Source organism: Pelodiscus sinensis, chromosome 30, assembly GCF_049634645.1.
Source record: "Pelodiscus sinensis isolate JC-2024 chromosome 30, ASM4963464v1, whole genome shotgun sequence".
Classification (NCBI taxonomy): domain Eukaryota; kingdom Metazoa; phylum Chordata; order Testudines; family Trionychidae; genus Pelodiscus; species Pelodiscus sinensis.
Genome location: NC_134740.1, coordinates 18,650 through 36,982, shown reverse-complemented (window position 1 = coordinate 36,982; position 18,333 = coordinate 18,650). Strand labels below are relative to the sequence as shown.

Below are 18,333 nucleotides of genomic sequence, written 5' to 3'. Positions count from 1 at the left end.
GGGGGGTGACATGCCCTGCATTGGGGGGTTCACATGCCCTGCACTGGGGGGTGACATGTCCTGTATTGGGGGGGTGACATGCCCTGCATTGGGGGGTTCACATGCCCTGCACTGGGGGGTGACATGCCCTGTACTGGGGGGTTCACATGCCCTGCAATGGGGGGTTCACATGTCCTGCAATGGGGGGTGACATGCCCTGTATTGGGGGGGTGACATGCCCTGCAATGGGGGGTTCACATGCCCTGTATTGGGGGGTGACATGCCCTGCACTGGGGGGTTCACATGCCCTGCATTGGGGGGTTCACATGCCCTGTATTGGGGGGGTGACATGCCCTGCATTGGGGGGTTCACATGCCCTGTATTGGGGGGGTGACATGCCCTGCACTGGGGGGTGACATGCCCTGTATTGGGGGGGTGACATGCCCTGCATTGGGGGGTTCACATGCCCTGTATTGGGGGGGTGACATGCCCTGCACTGGGGGGTGACATGCCCTGTATTGGGGGGTTCACATGCCCTGCACTGGGGGGTGACATGCCCTGCATTGGGGGGTTCACATGCCCTGCACTGGGGGGTGACATGTCCTGTATTGGGGGGGTGACATGCCCTGCATTGGGGGGTTCACATGCCCTGCACTGGGGGGTGACATGCCCTGTACTGGGGGGTTCACATGCCCTGCAATGGGGGGTTCACATGTCCTGCAATGGGGGGTGACATGCCCTGTATTGGGGGGGTGACATGCCCTGCAATGGGGGGTTCACATGCCCTGTATTGGGGGGTGACATGCCCTGCACTGGGGGGTTCACATGCCCTGCATTGGGGGGTTCACATGCCCTGTATTGGGGGGGTGACATGCCCTGCATTGGGGGGTTCACATGCCCTGTATTGGGGGGGTGACATGCCCTGCACTGGGGGGTGACATGCCCTGTATTGGGGGGGTGACATGCCCTGCATTGGGGGGTTCACATGCCCTGTATTGGGGGGGTGACATGCCCTGCACTGGGGGGTGACATGCCCTGTATTGGGGGGTTCACATGCCCTGCACTGGGGGGGTGACATGCCCTGTATTGGGGGGTTCACATGCCCTGTATTGGGGGGTGACATGCCCTGCATTGGGGGGTTCACATGCCCTGTATTGGGGGGGTGACATGCCCTGCATTGGGGGGTTCACATGCCGTGTATTGGGGGGGTGACATGCCCTGCAATGGGGGGTTCACATGCCCTGCACTGGGGGGTGACATGTCCTGTATTGGGGGGTTCACATGCCCTGCACTGGGGGGTGACATGCCCTGCATTGGGGGGGTGACATGCCCTGCATTGGGGGGTTCACATGCCCTGCACTGGGGGGTGACATGTCCTGTATTGGGGGGGTGACATGCCCTGTACTGGGGGGTTCACATGCCCTGCAATGGGGGGTTCACATGCCGTGTATTGGGGGGGTGATATGCCCTGCAATGGGGGGTTCACATGCCCTGCATTGGGGGGTTCACATGCCGTGTATTGGGGGGGTGATATGCCCTGCAATGGGGGGTTCACATGCCCTGTATTGGGGGGGTGATATGCCCTGCAATGGGTGGTTCACATGCCCTGCATTGGGGGGTTCACATGCCCTGTATTGGGGGGGTGACATGCCCTGCACTGGGGGGTTCATATGCCCTGTATTGGGGGGTTCACATGCCCTGTATTGGGGGGGTGACATGCCCTGCAATGGGGGGTTCACATGCCCTGTATTGGGGGGGTGACATGCCCTGCATTGGGGGGTTCACTTGCCCTGCACTGGGGGGGTGACATGCCCTGCACTGGGGGGGTGACGTAGTGGGGGTGCCTTGCTAGGGCTGTGACGACCTCTGCTGTCTGGTCATTATGCAAAGGTGGCTCCAAACCTGTTTGACCAGCCACCCCCCATGGGGAGAAACAAAGGAAGGTGGATGCTGCCCTGGCTGGGGGCAGGGCTTGGAGAGGGGGAGTTAGTTTCTGTCTGGGAGCATGGAGGAAGCAGCCTCAGCAACAGGCTGGGGGGTTTAGAAGCCGGACCCCCCCCCATCTCAAGGGGGGCTGAGGCATCCTAGGCCTGCCCTGTAACCTGATGACATCTGTGCTGTGCTGTATGCTGGAGAGGCAATAAACTCCCTCTGTTCTACCGGCTGGGGGAGTCTGTTCCTGCCATTTCGGGGTGCAGGAGGCGGGGGACCCCAACGCGCCATCACAGGGGGTTCACATGCCCTGCACTGGGGGGGGGTGACACGCCCTGCACTGGGGGGGAGGTGACGTACCCTGCACTGGGGGGGTGACATGCCCTGCACTGGGGGGGAGGTGACGTACCCTGCACTGGGGGGGGTGACACGCCCTGCACTGGGGGGGAGGTGACACGCCCTGCACTGGGGGGGAGGTGACGTACCCTGCACTGGGGGGGGGTGACACGCCCTGCACTGGGGGGGGAGGTGACACGCCCTGCACTGGGGGGGTGACACGCCCTGCACTGGGGGGGAGGTGACGTGCCCTGCACTGGGGGGGTGACACGCCCTGCACTGGGGGGGAGGTGACGTACCCTGCACTGGGGGGGGTGACACGCCCTGCACTGGGGGGGAGGTGACACGCCCTGCACTGGGGGGGGAAGTGACATGCCCTGCACTGGGGGGGTGACACGCCCTGCACTGGGGGGGAGGTGACGTGCCCTGGCTGCTTGTCTCGCCCCGGCTCTGAGCGGCCCCAGCGCCGCGGTGCCAGGACCGGGGGGGGCGCCCTGCCGTCCTGCCGAAGGCGGCAAGGCCCCACTCGGCGGCTCTGTCTCCTGCCGCACGGGCCGGGCGGTGCCTCCGTCCGACAGCGGGACCCCCCCCCCCCCGTGCGCCCGGGACAGAGCCGGGCCGGGGCCCCGCGGGGGCGGCACCCGGGGAGCTCGGCTGGGTTCGGAGGCTCCAGCCGGACCCGGGCCCCGTTCCCCGCCTCGTCACCCCGACGGGGGGGCCCAGCTTGTGCCGCGAGGCCGCAGCGCCCCGGCCAGCAGGAGCGACCCGCCCCGCCCGCACGGAGCCCGGTGCGCAGGGCCCAGAGCGACCCGCCCCGCCCGCACGGAGCCCGGTGCGCAGGGCCCAGAGCGACCCGCCCCGCCCGCACGGAGCCCGGTGCGCAGGGCCCAGAGGGGGCCGGCCCGTGCGCCCCACAGAGCCCCCAGGGGAGCGAGAGACCCCGCCCCCGCTGGCCCGTCTCTCCCCGCGGGGGCCTGGCCCGGGGCCCGCACGGCGCCGAGTCTCCGTCAGGTGGCGGCTCCGCCCGGAGCCGGGGGGGGAGTCGGGGCCGGTCCCCGGGGCGCGCGGGGGACTTAAGGGCCGGGCGGAGCCGGGAGGCGGGAGGCGGCGGCGAGAGGCGCGGGGCTGCAGGAGCCGATCGAGTCTCCGTTCGGGTCCCGGCCGGGCGATGGGCCGGGCGGGGTGAGGGCGCCGCATGGGGCCGCCCCGGAGCCAGGGCCGGGGCGCGGAGAGGGAGAGCTACAGCCAGCCCGGCCCGGCCCCCAGCCTGGGGGCTCTGCAGCGAGCCCGGCCCGGCCCCCAGACAGGCTGGGCCCCAGACGGCGGAGCCGGGGCAGGCGGGTGGGAAGAGGCTCTGGAGCCGGGACGGGGCCCCCGACCGGCTCCTCCGAGCGCCCCGAGCAGGGGCAGCAGCGCTGGGGGGCCGGCGAGGGCCAGGGCCGGCTTTCCCGCTCCCGGACGCGGGGGGTAAGTGGGGAGCAGGCCGGAGAGAGGGGCGGTGGCGGCGTGCGGGGGACCCCGACCCTGCGCCCGGCTGCGGCGAGAGGAGACCCGCCAGCCGGTCCGATGTTCTGCGAGGCACAGCCCGGCCGGGGTCCATGTGGGCAGCCAGCGAGGGGCCAGGCGGCCTCGGGGCCACAGGGCCCGAGCCCCCCGCACTCGGCTTCCTCTCTCTTCACATTTCCCAGCAAGACTGCCCCTTCCCCGGCCCCCCCCCGTGTTCAGACCCCCCCCATGGGTCCCTGCCTATTGTCTACTGACATGGGGGCCCAGGGCTCAGTGGGGTCACCCCCAGCACCCAGAGCCAGTGAACGCCCACCACAGCCCTAGGGCACTGGGGTAACCAGCCCCCCACCTAGTCACACTAGCCCAGACCCCACCGGAGAGTCCTGCCCTGGGCCGGAAGAATCCCAGGAGTCCCGGGCGTTGGTCCAGGCTGGGGGCCGACGGGCTGAGCAGCCGTTCTGCAGAAAAGGCCCTGGGGGTCCCGTGGGTGAGAAGCTGGAGATGAGTCAGCAGGGGCCCTTGTAGCCAAGGAGGCGAATGGGGTATCGGGGGGGGGCATTAGGAGGAGCATGGCCAGCAGATCCAGAGGTGTCATTATTCCCCTTTATTCGGCGCTGGGGAGGCCACATCTGGAGTACTGTGTCCAGTTCTGGGCCCCCCACTACACAAAGGACGTAGGCGCGTTGGAGAGGGGCCAGCGGAGGCGACCAAAATGACTCAGGGGCTGGAGACATGACCTACGAGGAGAGGCCGAGGGAGCTGGGTCTGTTCAGTCTGCAGAAGAGAAGGGTGAGGGGGGATCTGAGAGCAGCCTGCAACTCCCTGCAGGGGGTCCAATGTTGTACTGAAAAGAAACACCCGGGATCTTTTTCAGGGGGATAAGGCAACACGCCACATTTATTGATCACACACAGAATAATCCACACTTATCGTATGCACGTGACACATCACACTCGTGCACTCTCACACACACACACGCACACACACTCCATCTTGTGGTTACCAAAAGTTGCTCCCCCTCACCGCACTGGCCCGGTGAGTTAGATGGGGGAGGGGTGAGCCGGGCTCCTGCCGATCCAGATCGATGCTCCTATGTGGACAAGATGAAACCCCGGGGTCCCTCTGCAAGACGCCTCCTATTTCTCCCTCTCGTGCAGCCAGTTAGTCACCACCGGGCCTTTCCCAACGCGGCTTCAGAGAGAGTTCTGCCGGGGCCGGCACCTGCTGCTGGACTCCCCAGCGTCTGTCTGTCTGTCCAGTCTTCTTAATGAGCTCACGTTGCAGGTATCGTCTTAGATCTGCCTCCCAGACCTTCTCCACCCTGGCAACTGCTGCTGGAGGGGCTCCCCTTTCATTCTCCATCCACACCTCAGTCATTTCAACAGGGCACCCACGGAAAGGGGAGAGCTCAAAAGACAGTTTCTCTTACAAGATCTAGATATCTCAATACAAAGTTCTAGTAGAAATGTTCCAGAGGTTCTATATGAACACTTAAAGAGAGATCGAAAGGACAAGATCTTCATACAAAGGAGAATATCACAGGGATTTCTCCACACCAGAGAGGCTGGAGAGAGGCTGTTCTCAGTGGGGGCAGGTGGCAGAACAAGGAGCAATGGGCTCACGTTGCAGTGGGGGCAGGTCTAGGTTGGACATTAGGACAAACTCTTTCCCTAGGTGGGTGGGAAGCGCTGGGCTGGGTTCCCCAGGGAGGGGTGGAGTCTCCATCCCTAGAGGTGTTCAAGTCTCGGCTTGACAAAGCCCTGGCTGGGATGATTGAGTTGGGTTGGTCCTGCCTTGGGCAGGGGTTGGACTGGGCGACTCCTGAGGTCTCTTCCAGCCCTACGATTCTATGAGACCAGCCTAGACTAGCCCAGACCACAAGAGAATAGAACAGCCTCTTTGTTGGTCTCCCGACTGTAGGATCTTCCCAGCAGACAGATTCTCGTATGCTCAGTGCCCGCACACTGAGGCCCTGCCCGCACTTGGCATGACAGTGCCAGAAATATTCCCCGCTCCTGAGGGAAGGGAGCCCTGGGGGCAGTGGTGGGAAGGGTGAACATCGCAGCTGTAGGGTGTCGGGTTGATTCAGTAACTCACTGGATTTATTTCTCTCCTCTACCCCAGGAATGAGGCCCAAATGGGGCTGGACAACCACACGATGGTGACTCATTTCATCCTCCTCGGGATCCCCAACACCAATGGCCTCCAGACCATCCTCTTCTTCACCTTCTTAGCCTTCTACCTCTGCACCCTGCTGGGCAACCTGATCATCTTAGCAGCCGTCCTGGCGGACCCCCGCCTGCACACCCCCATGTACTTCTTCCTCTGCAACCTCGCCGTGTTGGACATTGGCCTCTCTTCTGTCAACATCCCCAAATATCTGGCCAACCTGTGGGCCAACAGTAATACCATCTCGCTGGGCGGGTGCATGGCCCAGGTCTTCTTCTACCACTTTCTGGCCAGCACGGAGACCCTGCTCTACACGGTCATGGCCTTTGACCGGTACGTGGCCATCTGCCACCCGCTGCGCTACCTGGTCATCATGAACCGCAGGGTGTGCGCCCTCCTGGCCGCCGGCACCTGGATCTGCAGCTCCTTCCACGCCACCATCCTCGCCAGCCTGACCTTCACACTGCCCTATTGTGGGTCCAACGTGGTGGACTATTTCTTCTGCGACCTCTTCCCCGTGGTTAAGTTGGCCTGTGGGGACACGTACGTCCTTGAGGTCGTGACCTTCACCAACACTGGTTTGGTGCCCATGACTTGCTTCGTCCTCATCCTCTCCTCCTACGTCAGGATCGTCTACTCCATCATAAAGATGAACGCAGGCGAAGGGCGGCACAAAGCGGCCTCCACTTGCGCCTCCCACCTGGTGGTGGTGATCATGTTCTTCGGGTCTTGCGCCCTGGTCTACACCCAGCCCCAGCTGAGCAAAGTGTGGGTGACCACGCTGGATGTGTTTGGCAATCTGGTGACACCCATGCTGAACCCGGCCATCTACACGCTACGCAACAAGGAGGTGAATGCGGGTCTCAGAAAATTGCTGGGGGGTAAAACACCCGCACGGTGATGGGTGGCCACTGCAGGAGCAGCTCGCGGGTCTTTGTGAACCTCTCTGGCTCTATTTCTCTCTCTCTTTCCCCTCCCATCTGTCTGTCTGGATCTCTACAAATCATAGACACGCTCCCAATAATCCTATACTCTCGGGGAGCGTCTACACTGCCCCGAAACCCATAACACTGCACCATAACTCGTAACTCAAAGGAATTCTGCTCGGATTGATGTAGGCCAGTTGGGTGACAGGAGGGTTCAGGTCACACCTAGAGACAACACAGTTACCTCTGGTGTGGGGGAAGCAGGAGGTAAATCCATTCATGCCAGGCGTTATGAGGGCGAGGCAGAAAGTCCGGTGAATGACGTCACCTCTTTGGGGCTGCGGCCACCCATACTTGTGGCCGTGCAGGTAAATATAGCAGTTGGGGCCCACCAGGAGCTGCTATTTGCCTACCCCTGGCCTAAAGCAACGTTCCAGGTGAGAAGTTGCAACTTGGAAGTCTGTTCCTTAGTGTATGAAACTTAGTTTCCATGGGCGTTGTTTTCTTTTGGTAACCTGCTTTGAGCTGTTTGCTATCCTGCACAGTCACTTCAAATGTATCTGGTGCCGTTAATGAACTGACGTTTGTTTCTCTAAGAGCAGTTTGTGAAATTCATAACGGGAGGGGACAAAAAGCTGCGCAGCCTCCTCCACATTGAAGGAGGGCGAATTTCATGAGCTGACACGGACACCCCAGAGCGGGTGGGCACTGGGGCGCTGGCCAATGCGTCTGGCCAGGCACAGCTGATTTCAGGGTCTGTTTCCTCCTGCAGGTGGTTGTGTCTTTACAACTGGGTGTGCTAGAGAGGGGCTGAGGGCCTAGCTCAGGGGGAGCAGGTGAGGGACCTCAGGCTGGTGCAACAAGTGGGCTCGGCGGTACATCGGCTTGCACCCCAGGGAGCAGGGTGACCAGTCACGGTGTTACCGCAAATCGGAACAGTCTGTGCGGTTCTGGCTCTCGTGTTCCTGGTGACGACACTCGGAACCAAGCGGGGCACAAGCCAAGGATCAGCTACTGCCCTGCTGGGCTGCCTGCCCTGCTCCCTGCGCCTCGGCGCCCCCTGCTGGGCTGCCTGCGACACTCCCTGCTGCGTCCCCCCGCTGGGCTGCCCGCCCTGCTCCCTGCGCCTCGGTGCCCCCTGCTGGGCTGCCTGCCCTGCTCCCTCCCCTGCCACGCCCCCTGCTGGGCTGCCTGCGCCACTCCCTGCTGCGTCCCCCCTGCTGGGCTGCCCGCCCTGCTCCCTGCGCCTCGGCGCCCCCTGCTGGGGTGCTGCTCTGCAACCTGCAATGTGCCCCCCTGCTGGGCTGCTTCCTCCACTCCCTGAGCTGTGGTGCCCCCTACTGGGCTGCCTGCCCGGCTTCCTTCCTGCCGCGCCCCCTGCTGGGCTGCCTGCGCCACTCCCTGCTGCGTCCCCCCTGCTGGGCTGCCTGCGCCTCGGCGCCCCCTACTGGGCTGCCTGCATCGCTCCCTGAGCTGCGCCCCCCAGCTGAGCTGCCTGCGCCACTACCTGCGCTGCGGCGCCCCCTGCTGGGCTGTTCCCCGCTCCCTGCGCCTCGGCGCCCCCTACTGGGCTGCCTGCGCCACTACCTGCGCTGCGGCGCCCCCTGCTGGGCTGTTCCCCGCTCCCTGCGCTGCGCCCCCCTGCTGGGCTGCCTGCGCCACTACCTGCGCTGCGGCGCCCCCCCCCCCCCCCCCCCCCCCGCCCACCGCCGCCCTTCTGGGGGCAGCCGCAGTCTGCTCGCTGGTTTCTTCGCACGGGCCCCGGGAGCCGCAAACCCAGACTCTGGTGCCTGAGAAAAGCGAACCGGGACTGGCTGGGAAAAGCCCCGGTGACTTCTGCCGGCCAGTGGCAAACCGCTGAGCCCCCCGGCGGGGCACGGGGCGGCCGCAGGGCCAGCGGGGCTGTCGTGTTTGGCAACCGAGGACGGTGTCAAGGCGACACAGCTGCGCGGAAAGTGCGCATGGGATGGTTTGCTCGCCCTGGCGCACCGGGGAGCGCGGATCCAGGGCAGGCTCCGGACAGGACTCTCCCGTTAACCTTCGGCAACTCGCGAAGTGGCTCCGTGCCTCAGTTTCCCGCCTTGTTCTACATGGAGCATTAACTCCTGTGCCGCGCGCCGCGGTCCCACGTGCCGCACCGCCGGGCCGGGACACGCCCCCGTTTGTGTCTGTGCCCGAGTCTCGAGTTCGCGCTGTAGGCCCTACCACAACACCCCGGACAGGAGAGGCGCAGTCCCGGCTCTGGCAGCGACCCGGCCCGGGGCCCCTTAGCGCTGCCCACGTTGTAATTAACCCCTCGGCCCTGGCCGGTCTCCGGAGGTTAATTATCCCGCCTGCCCCGAGCCCCGGCTCCCAGCTCCGGCGCCCCGCCGGGAGGGGCGGGAGTTAAGCGCAATTACGGGGATCTCCGGGAGACTGATTAGCGCGGCGGTGCCGGGACAGCAGCAAATGGCTGGGGGGGGCCATGTCTGGAGACCCCTCGTGTCCGCCCCTCCCCCCGCTCTGGGCCGCGGCTGTGCGACGTCCTGCCCAGGGAAGGGGGGATGGGGCTGAGCCCCCTTCCTGTGCGGGGGGCGGGGAGCCAGCGACCGGCTCTGTCTCGCCCTGGCTCTGAGCGGCCCCAGCGGGAGCCTGGCCCGGGGCCCGCACGGCGCCGAGTCTCCGTCAGGTGGCGGCTCCGCCCGGAGCCGGGGGGGGAGTCGGGGCCGGTCCCCGGGGGCGCGCGGGGGACTTAAGGGCCGGGCGGAGCCGGGAGGCGGGAGGCGGCGGCGAGAGGCGCGGGGCTGCAGGAGCCGATCGAGTCTCCGTTCGGGTCCCGGCCGGGCGATGGGCCGGGCGGGGTGAGGGCGCCGCATGGGGCCGCCCCGGAGCCAGGGCCGGGGCGCGGAGAGGGAGAGCTACAGCCAGCCCGGCCCGGCCCGCCCCGGTAACGCGCCTCGGCCCTGCCCCGGCCCGGCCCCAGCCCCCAGCCCCCGGCCGGGGGGGCACAGCCGGGACCTGCCGAGCGTCCTGAGAGACGTGAAATGCCCCACCCGGGCGGGAGCAGGGACCCCGGAGCCTTTTCCGGGGGCGAAGGGCGGGGAGACCGGCTGCCGGCTCCGCTCCGTGCCCACAAACCCGGCCCTGCCCTGCAGACCCTCCCAGCCACGTGCGGGATGAGTTTTGCCAAGTGCGCGCGGGCTGCCGAGGGGCTACGGGGAGGGGCTGCGCGGGGGGCGCAGGGAGCAGAGGGGCTGCGCGGGGGGCGCAGGCTCCGCGGGGGGCGGCGGGCTTGGCGCCGGGGGCCGGGGCTGTCCGCTGGCGGAATCGCACCGGGACCGGCTGGCGCTCGGGGCTGTGACACCGGCTCCTTCTCTCCCGGCGCGGGGCAGCGGAGGCTGCCGGGGGGTCTGCGAGGGCCGGGGCCGGTGCTCCCGCTCCCGGACGCTGGGGTCGGTCCGCAGGCGCCCAGAGCCGCTTCCCCGGCGGATTTGGAGGCAGCAGGCGGGGCCTGGGGCCCTTCTCGCGGGCGAGCCGGGGGGGGGGGGACCCGGCAGCAAAGGCAGCTGGACAGGCCGCTGCGCCCCCCTTCCTCCCCTGCCCTTCTGCCTGTAGCCGCCCCCTTGTCCTTCGCCCTCCATCCCCCGTACAGCCCCAGCACTGTGCGTGTCCCCCCCTTCCCGGGACCCCACGGCGCAGCGCGGGTGCGTGTCACACTGAACCCCCCCCCCCCCCGAGCCGACCCCCCGCTGCGCCCCACGGCCACCCCTCCGCAGACAGGGGGAGAAAAGCCGCAAACGTGAGCCAAAGGCAGAGGGCTCCAAGTGATGCCTGGGGATCAGTGTCAGGAACAGGCCCAGCAGAGACCAGACCCCACCGGAGAGTCCTGCCCTGGGGCCGGAAGAATCCCAGGAATCCCGGGCGTTGGTCCAGGCTGGGGGCCGACGGGCTAAGCAGCCCCTGGGGGTCCCGTGGGTGAGAAGCTGGAGATGAGTCAGCAGGGGCCCTGGTAGCCGAGAAGGCGAATGGGATATCGGGGGGGGGGGGGCATTAGGAGGAGCATGGCCAGCAGATCCAGAGGTGTCATTATTCCCCTGTATTCGGCTCTGGGGAGGCCACATCTGGAGTGTTGTGTCCAGTTCTGGCCCCCCCCCCCCCACTACAGGAAGGACGCGGGCGCATTGGAGAGGGTCCAGCGGAGGTGACCAAAATGATTCGGGGGCTGGAGCACATGACCTACGAGGAGAGGCTGAGGGAGTTGGGTCTGTTTAGTCTGCAGAAGAGCAGAGTGAGGGGGGATTTGAGAGCAGCCTGCACCTCCCTGCAGGGGGGTCCAGAGAGGCTGGAGAGAGGCTGTTCTCAGTGGGGGCAGAACAAGGAGCGATGGGCTCAAGGAAATTAGGACAAACTCTGTCCCTAGGCGGGTGGGAAGCGCTGGGCTGGGTTCCCCAGGGAGGGGTGGAGTCTCCATCCCTAGGGGTGTTTAAGTCTCAGCTTGACCAAGCCCCGGCTGGGATGGTTGAGTTGGGTTCATCCTGCCTTGAGCAGGGGGATGGACTTGATGACTCCTGAGGTCTCTTCCAGCCCTGGGGATCTATGACTCTACTAGACCAGAATAGACTAGAGAAGGCAAGAGTAGAGTAGAGGAGACTAGACTAGAACAGACTAGGACAGGCTAGACCAGACCACAAATGAATAGATCGATCCCCCTCAGAACACTAGGACTGCCAGGGACCTCGAGAGTCAGCGAGTCCAACCCCCCGCCCTCTCGGCAGGACCAAATACTGTCTAGACCATCCCTGATAGACATTTATCCAACCTGCTCTTACATATCTCCAGAGATGGGAATTCCACAAATTCCCTGGGCAACTTATTCCAGTGTTTAACCACCCTGACAGGTAGGAAGTTTTTCCTAATGTCCAACCTAAACCTCCCTTGCTGCAGTTTAAGCCCATTGCTTCTTGGTCTGTCCTCAGAGGCCAAGATGAACAAATTTTCTCCCTCCTCCTTGTGTCCCCCTTTTAGATACCTGAAAATGGCTCTCATGTCCCCTCTTAGTCGTCTCCTGTCCAAACTCAACAAACCCAGTTCTTTCAGTCTCCCTTCATAGCTCATGTTCTCTAGACCTTTCACCATTCTCGTTGCTCTTCTCTGGACCCTCTCCAATTTCTCCACATCTTTCTTGAAATGCGGTGCCCAGAACTGGACACAATTCTCCAACTGACGCCTAACCAGCGCAGAGTAGAGTGGAAGAATGACTTCTCGTGTCTTGCCCACAACACTCCTGTTAATGCAGCCCAGAATCACGTTTGCTTTTTTTGCAACAGCATCACACTGCTGACTCATATTCAGCTTGTGGTCCCCTCTAACCCCTAGATCCCTTTCTGCCGTACTCCTTCCCAGACAGTCGCTTCCCATTCTGTATGCGTGAAACTGGTCGTTCCTTCCTAAGTGGAGCACTTTGCATTTGTCCTTATTCAGCTTCATCCTGTTTACCTCAGACCATTTCTCCAATTTGCCCAGATCATTTTGAATTGTGACCCTCTCCTCCAGAGCAGTCGCAACCCCTCCCAAGCTGGTATCATCTGCAAACTTAATAATTGTGCTCTCTATGCCGATATCTAAATCGTTGATGAAGATGTTGAACAGAACCTGTCCCAAAGCAGACCCCTGCAGAACCCCACTTGTTATGCCCTTCGAGCAGGATTGTGAACCATTAATAACTACTCTCTGAGTACGGTTATCCAGCCAGTTTTTCACTCACCTTATAGTAGCCCCATCTAAGTTTTATTTGCCTAGTTTATTGATATGAATATCATGCGAGACCATATCAAACGCCTTACTAAAGTCTAGGTATACCACATCCACCGCTTCTCCCTTAGCCACAAGACTCGTTATCCTATTAAATCTATCAGATTGGTTTGACATGATTTGTTCTTTACAAATCCATGCTGGCTGTTCCCTAGCACCTCATTATCCGCCAAGTGTTTGCAGATGATTCCTTAATTCCTTGCTCCATTATCTTCCCTGGCACAGACGTTAAACTGACAGGTCTGTAGTTTCCTGGGTTGTTCTTGTTTCCCTTTTCATAGATGGGCCCTTAATTTCCCCTTTTCCAGTTTTCTGGAATCTTTCCTGTCTCCCATGATTTTCCAAAGATGATAGCTAGAGCCTCAGATACCTCCTCTGTCAGCTCCTTGAGTATTCTAGGATGATTTCATCAGGCCCTGGTGACTTGCAGGCATCTAACTTTTCTAGGTGATTTTTAACTTGTTCTTTTTTATTGTATCTTCTAACCCTCCCCCCTTCCCACTAGCATTCCCTATGTCAGACATTCCTTCATCAGACGTCTCGGTGAAGACCGAAACAAAGACGTCATTGAGCATCTCTGCCATTTCTAAGTTCCCTGTTACTGTTTCTCCCTCCTCACTGAGCAGTGGGCCTACCCTCTCCTTGGTCTTCCTCTTGCTTCCAGTGTATTTATAGAATGTCGTCTTGCTTCCCTTTATGCCTGTAGCTAGTTTGATCTCATTTTGTGCCTTTGCCTTTCTAATCTTGCCCCTGCATTCCTGTGCTGTTTGCCTACATTCATCCTTGGTAATTTGTCCTACTTTCCAATTTTTATAGGACTCCTTTTTTATTTTTAGATCATGCAAGATCTCCTGCTTGATCCAAGTTGGTCCTTTGCCCTGTTTTCTGTCTTTCCTGTGCAGCGGACTAGGTGGCTTTTGGGCCCTTAACAATGTCCCTTTGAAAAACTGCCAACTCTCCTCAGTTGTTTTTCCCCTCGGTCTTGCTTCCCCATGGGCCCTTACCTACCAGCTCTCTGAGCTTACCTAAATCTACCTTCCTGAAATCCATTGGCTCTAATTTGCCGTTCTCCCTTCTACCCTCCCTTAGAATCATGAACTCTATGATGTCAGGGTCACTTTGTTGGTCTCCCGACTGTAGGATCTTCCCAGCAGACAGATTCTCGTATGCTCAGTGCCCGCACACTGAGGCCCTGCCCGCACTTGGCATGACAGTGCCAGAAATATTCCCCGCTCCTGAGGGAAGGGAGTCCTGGGGGCAGTGGCGGGAAGGGTGAACATCGCAGCTGTAGGGTGTCGGGTGATTCAGTAACTCACTGGATTTATTTCTCTCCTCTACCCCAGGAATGAGTCCCAAATGGGGCTGGACAACCACACGATGGTGACTCATTTCATCCTCCTCGGGATCCCCAACACCGACGGCCTCCAGACCATCCTCTTCTTCACCTTCTTAGCCTTCTACCTCTGCACCCTGCTGGGCAACCTGATCATCTTAGCAGCCGTTCTGGCGGACCCCCGCCTGCACACCCCCATGTACTTCTTCCTCTGCAACCTCGCCGTGTTGGACATTGGCCTCTCTTCTGTCAACATCCCCAAATATCTGGCCAACCTGTGGGCCAACAGTAATACCATCTCGCTGGGCGGGTGCATGGCCCAGGTCTTCTTCTACCACTTTCTGGCCAGCACGGAGAGCCTGCTCTACACGGTCATGGCCTTTGACCGGTACGTGGCCATCTGCCATCCGCTGCGCTATGTCCTCATCATGAACCACAGGGTGGTCACCCTCCTGGCCGCCGGCACCTGGATCTGCAGCTCCTTCCACGCCACCATCCTCGCCAGCCTGACCTTCACACTGCCCTACTGCGGGTCCAACGTGGTGGACTATTTCTTCTGCGACCTCTTCCCCGTGGTTAAGTTGGCCTGTGCGGACACGTACGTCCTTGAGGTCGTGACCTTCACCAACATTGGTTTGGTGCCCATGACTTGCTTCGTCCTCATCCTCTCCTCCTACGTCAGGATCGTCTACTCCATCATAAAGATGAACGCAGGCGAAGGGCAGCGCAAAGCGGCCTCCACTTGTGCCTCCCACCTGGTGGTGGTGATCATGTTCTTCGGGCCCTGTGCCCTGGTCTACACCCAGCCCCAGCTGAGCAAAGTGTGGGTGACCATGCTGGATGTGTTTGGCAACCTGGTGACACCCATGCTGAACCCGGCCATCTACACGCTGCGCAACAAGGAGGTGAATGAGGGTCTCAGAAAATTGCTGGGGGGTAAAACACCCGCACGGTGATGAGTGGCCGCTGCAGGAGCAGCTCGCGGGTCTGCGTGGAAGTGCACCTTCATCGCTACTCCATAGCTTTTGTGAGCCCCTCTTCATCTTTCCCTCTCTCTCTTTCCCATCCCATCTGCCTATCTGGATCTCTGCAAATCATAGACACGCTCCCAATAATCCCATACTCTCGAGGAGTGTCTACACTGCACCAAAACCCATAACACTGCACCGTAACTCGTAACACTACATCTTAACTCATAACACTGCACAGTAACTCATAACACTACATCATAACGCATAACACTGCACTGTATCTCGTAACACTACATCATAACTCATAACACTGCACTGTAACTCGTAACACTACATCATAACTCATAACACTGCACCGTAACTCGTAACACTACATCTTAACTCATAACACTGCACAGTAACTCATAACACTACATCATAACTCATAACACTGCACCGTAACTCGTAACACTACATCATAACTCATAACACTGCACTGTAACTCGTAACACTACATCATAACCCGTAACACTGCACTGTAACTCGTAACACTACATCATAACCCGTAACACTGCACTGTAACTCGTAACACTACATCTTAACGCATAACACTACATCATAACCCGTAACACTGCACTGTAACTCGTAACACTACATCATAACTCATAACACTGCACTGTAACTCATAACACTACATCTTAACGCATAACACTACATCATAACCCGTAACACTGCACTGTAACTCGTAACACTACATCTTAACTCATAACACTACATCATAACCCGTAACACTGCACCGTAACTCGTAACACTACATCTTAACTCATAACACTGCACCGTAACTCATAACACTACATCATAACGCATAACACTGCACTGTATCTCGTAACACTACATCATAACTCGTAACACTGCACCGTAACTCGTAACACTACATCATAACTCATAACACTGCACGGTAACTCGTAACACTGCACTGTAACTCATAACACTACATCATAACTTGTAACACTACATCATAACTCATAACACTGCACGGTAACTCGTAACATTGCACCGTAACTCGTAACACTGCACAGTAACTCATAACACTGCACTGTAACTCGTTACACTACATCATAACTCATTACATTGCACCGTAACTCATAACACTGCACCGTAACTCGTAACTCAAATGAATTCTCTTTGGATTGAAGTAGGCAGTTGGGTGACAGGAGGGTTCAGGCCACACCTACAGACAATACAGTTACCTCTGGTGTGGGGGAAGCAGGGTGTAAATCCATTCATGCCAGGAGCTTTGAGGACAAGGCAGGAAGTTAGGTGAATAACGTCACCTCTTTGGGGCTGCGGCCACCCATACCTGTGGCCGTGCAGGTAAATATAGCAGTTGGGGCCCACCAGGAGCTTCTATTTGCCTACCCCGGCCTAAATCAACATTCCAGGTGAGAAATTGCTACTTGTAAGCCTGTTTCTTAGTGTATGAAGATTAGTTTGCATGGGGGGGGGGGGTTGTTTTCTTTTAGTAACCTGCTTTGAGCTGTTTGCTATCCTGCACAGTCACTTCAAATGTATCTGGTGCCGTTAATGAACTGACGTTTGTTTCTCTAAGAGCAGTTTGTGAAATTCATAACGGGAGGGGACAAAAAGCTGCGCGGCCTCCTCCACATTGAAGGAGGGCGAATTTCATGAGCTGACACGGACACCCCAGAGCGGGTGGGCACTGGGGCGCTGGCCAATGCGTCTGCGTAGGCAGAGCTGATTTCAGGGTCTGTGTCCTCCTGCAGGTGGTTGTGTCCATACATCTGGGTGTGCTAGAGAGGGACTGCGGCGGGCTCGGTGGTAACCCCAATACCTCAGCTTGCACCCCGGGGAGCAGGGAGACCTGTCACAATGCTAACACAAGTCTGTGCGGTTCTGGCTCTGGTGACGACATTCGGAGCCAGGCGGGTCACAAGCCGAGAACGACTTCTGTGCTCGGCACCTCCCGCAGAAAAAGGCCCCGCCTAGGGAGGCCTTAGAAATACTGATGTTTAATTAATCCTAGTGGCCAATGCAGCTCCTGGGAGGGGTACAACCGTAACACAGCTCCGGAGGTTAATTAATCACGTCTGCCCTCTGCCCCTGCACCCCGGCTCCCAGGGACAGCTCCCAACAGGGAAGGGAGGGAATGAAGCCTGCCCCCACCCCAGCAACTAACCCCACAACTCCCCCCAACTGCCCTCCCCCTATTTATAGTGTGACCCGTCTCCTGACCCCAGCCCTGGCCCCCGCCCGGCCCTGAACCGTAACCCCCCAACTGCCCTCCCACTATTTATAGTGTGACCCATCTCCTGACCCCCGGCCCTGGCCCCCACCCGGCCCTGAACCGTAACCCCCCAACTCCTCCCAACTGCCCTCCCCCTATTTATAGTGTGACCCGTCTCCTGACCCTGACCCTGGCCCCCGCCTGGCCCTGAACCGTAACCCCCCAACTCCTCCCAACTGCCCTCCCCCTATTTATAGTGTGACCCGTCTCCTGACCCTGGCCTTGGCCCCCGCCCGGCCCTGAACCGTAACCCCCAACTCCCCCCAACTGCCCTCCCGCTATTATAGTGTGACCCGTCTCCTGACCCCGGCCCTGGCCCCCGCCCGGGCCCTGAACCGTAACCCCCAACTCCCCCCAACTGCCCTCCCGCTATTTATAGTGTGACCCGTCTCCTGACCCCGGCCCTGGCCCCCGCCCGGCCCTGAACCGTAACCCCCAACTCCCCCCAACTGCCCTCCCGCTATTTATAGTGTGACCCGTCTCCTGACCCTGGCCTTGGCCCCCGCCCGGCCCTGATCCGTAACCCCCCAACTCCCCCCAACTGCCCTCCCCTATTTATAGTGTGACCCGTCTCCTGACCCTGGCCTTGGCCCCCGCCCGGCCCTGATCCGTAACCCCCCAACTCCCCCCAACTGCCCTCCCGCTATTTATAGTGTGACCCGTCTCCTGACCCCGGCCCTGGCCCCCGCCCGGCCTGAACCATAACCCCCCAACTCCCCCCAACTGCCCTCCCGCTATTTATAGTGTGACCCGTCTCCTGACCCCGGCCCTGGCCCCCGCCCGGCCCTGAACCGTAACCCCCCAGCTCCCCCCAACTGCCCTCCCCCTATTTAGAGTGTGACCCGTCTCCTGACCCTGGCCCTGGCCCCCGCCAGGCCCTGAACCGTAACCCCCCAACTCCCCCCAACTGCCCTCCCGCTATTTATAGTGTGACCCGTCTCCTGACCCCGGCCCTGGCCCCCGCCCGGCCCTGAACCGTAACCCCCCAGCTCCCCCCAACTGCCTCCCCCCTATTTATAGTGTGACCCGTCTCCTGACCCTGGCCCCCGCCCGGCCCTGAACCGTAACCCCCCAACTCCCCCCAACTGCCCTCCCCCTATTTATAGT

At 60.6% G+C, this 18,333-nt stretch overlaps 2 protein-coding genes across 3 annotated transcripts; both read left to right on the top strand.

Moving 5' to 3' along the window:
* The first annotated feature begins 3,345 nt into the window (after positions 1-3,345).
* Positions 3,346-8,197, top strand: LOC142821348 (putative olfactory receptor 10D4). 2 transcript variants are annotated; one of them, XM_075912234.1, is made up of 2 exons: positions 3,346-3,714; positions 5,878-8,197. In XM_075912234.1, the coding sequence occupies exons 1-2, from the start codon at positions 3,443-3,445 to the stop codon at positions 6,821-6,823; spliced, it is 1,218 nt and encodes a 405-aa protein (XP_075768349.1). In that variant the 5' UTR covers positions 3,346-3,442; the 3' UTR covers positions 6,824-8,197. The 2 variants fall into 2 exon arrangements, with proteins under 2 accessions (XP_075768349.1, XP_075768350.1); XM_075912235.1 differs by lacking the exon at positions 3,346-3,714 and adding an exon at positions 4,490-5,037.
* A 4,966-nt stretch (positions 8,198-13,163) lies between these two features.
* On the top strand, positions 13,164-16,798 carry LOC102460840 (putative olfactory receptor 10D4). The gene has a single exon (XM_006128299.4). It carries the CDS (start codon positions 13,995-13,997, stop codon positions 14,925-14,927), a length of 933 nt encoding a protein of 310 aa, XP_006128361.2. The 5' UTR covers positions 13,164-13,994; the 3' UTR covers positions 14,928-16,798.
* Positions 16,799-18,333: the final 1,535 nt, after the last annotated feature.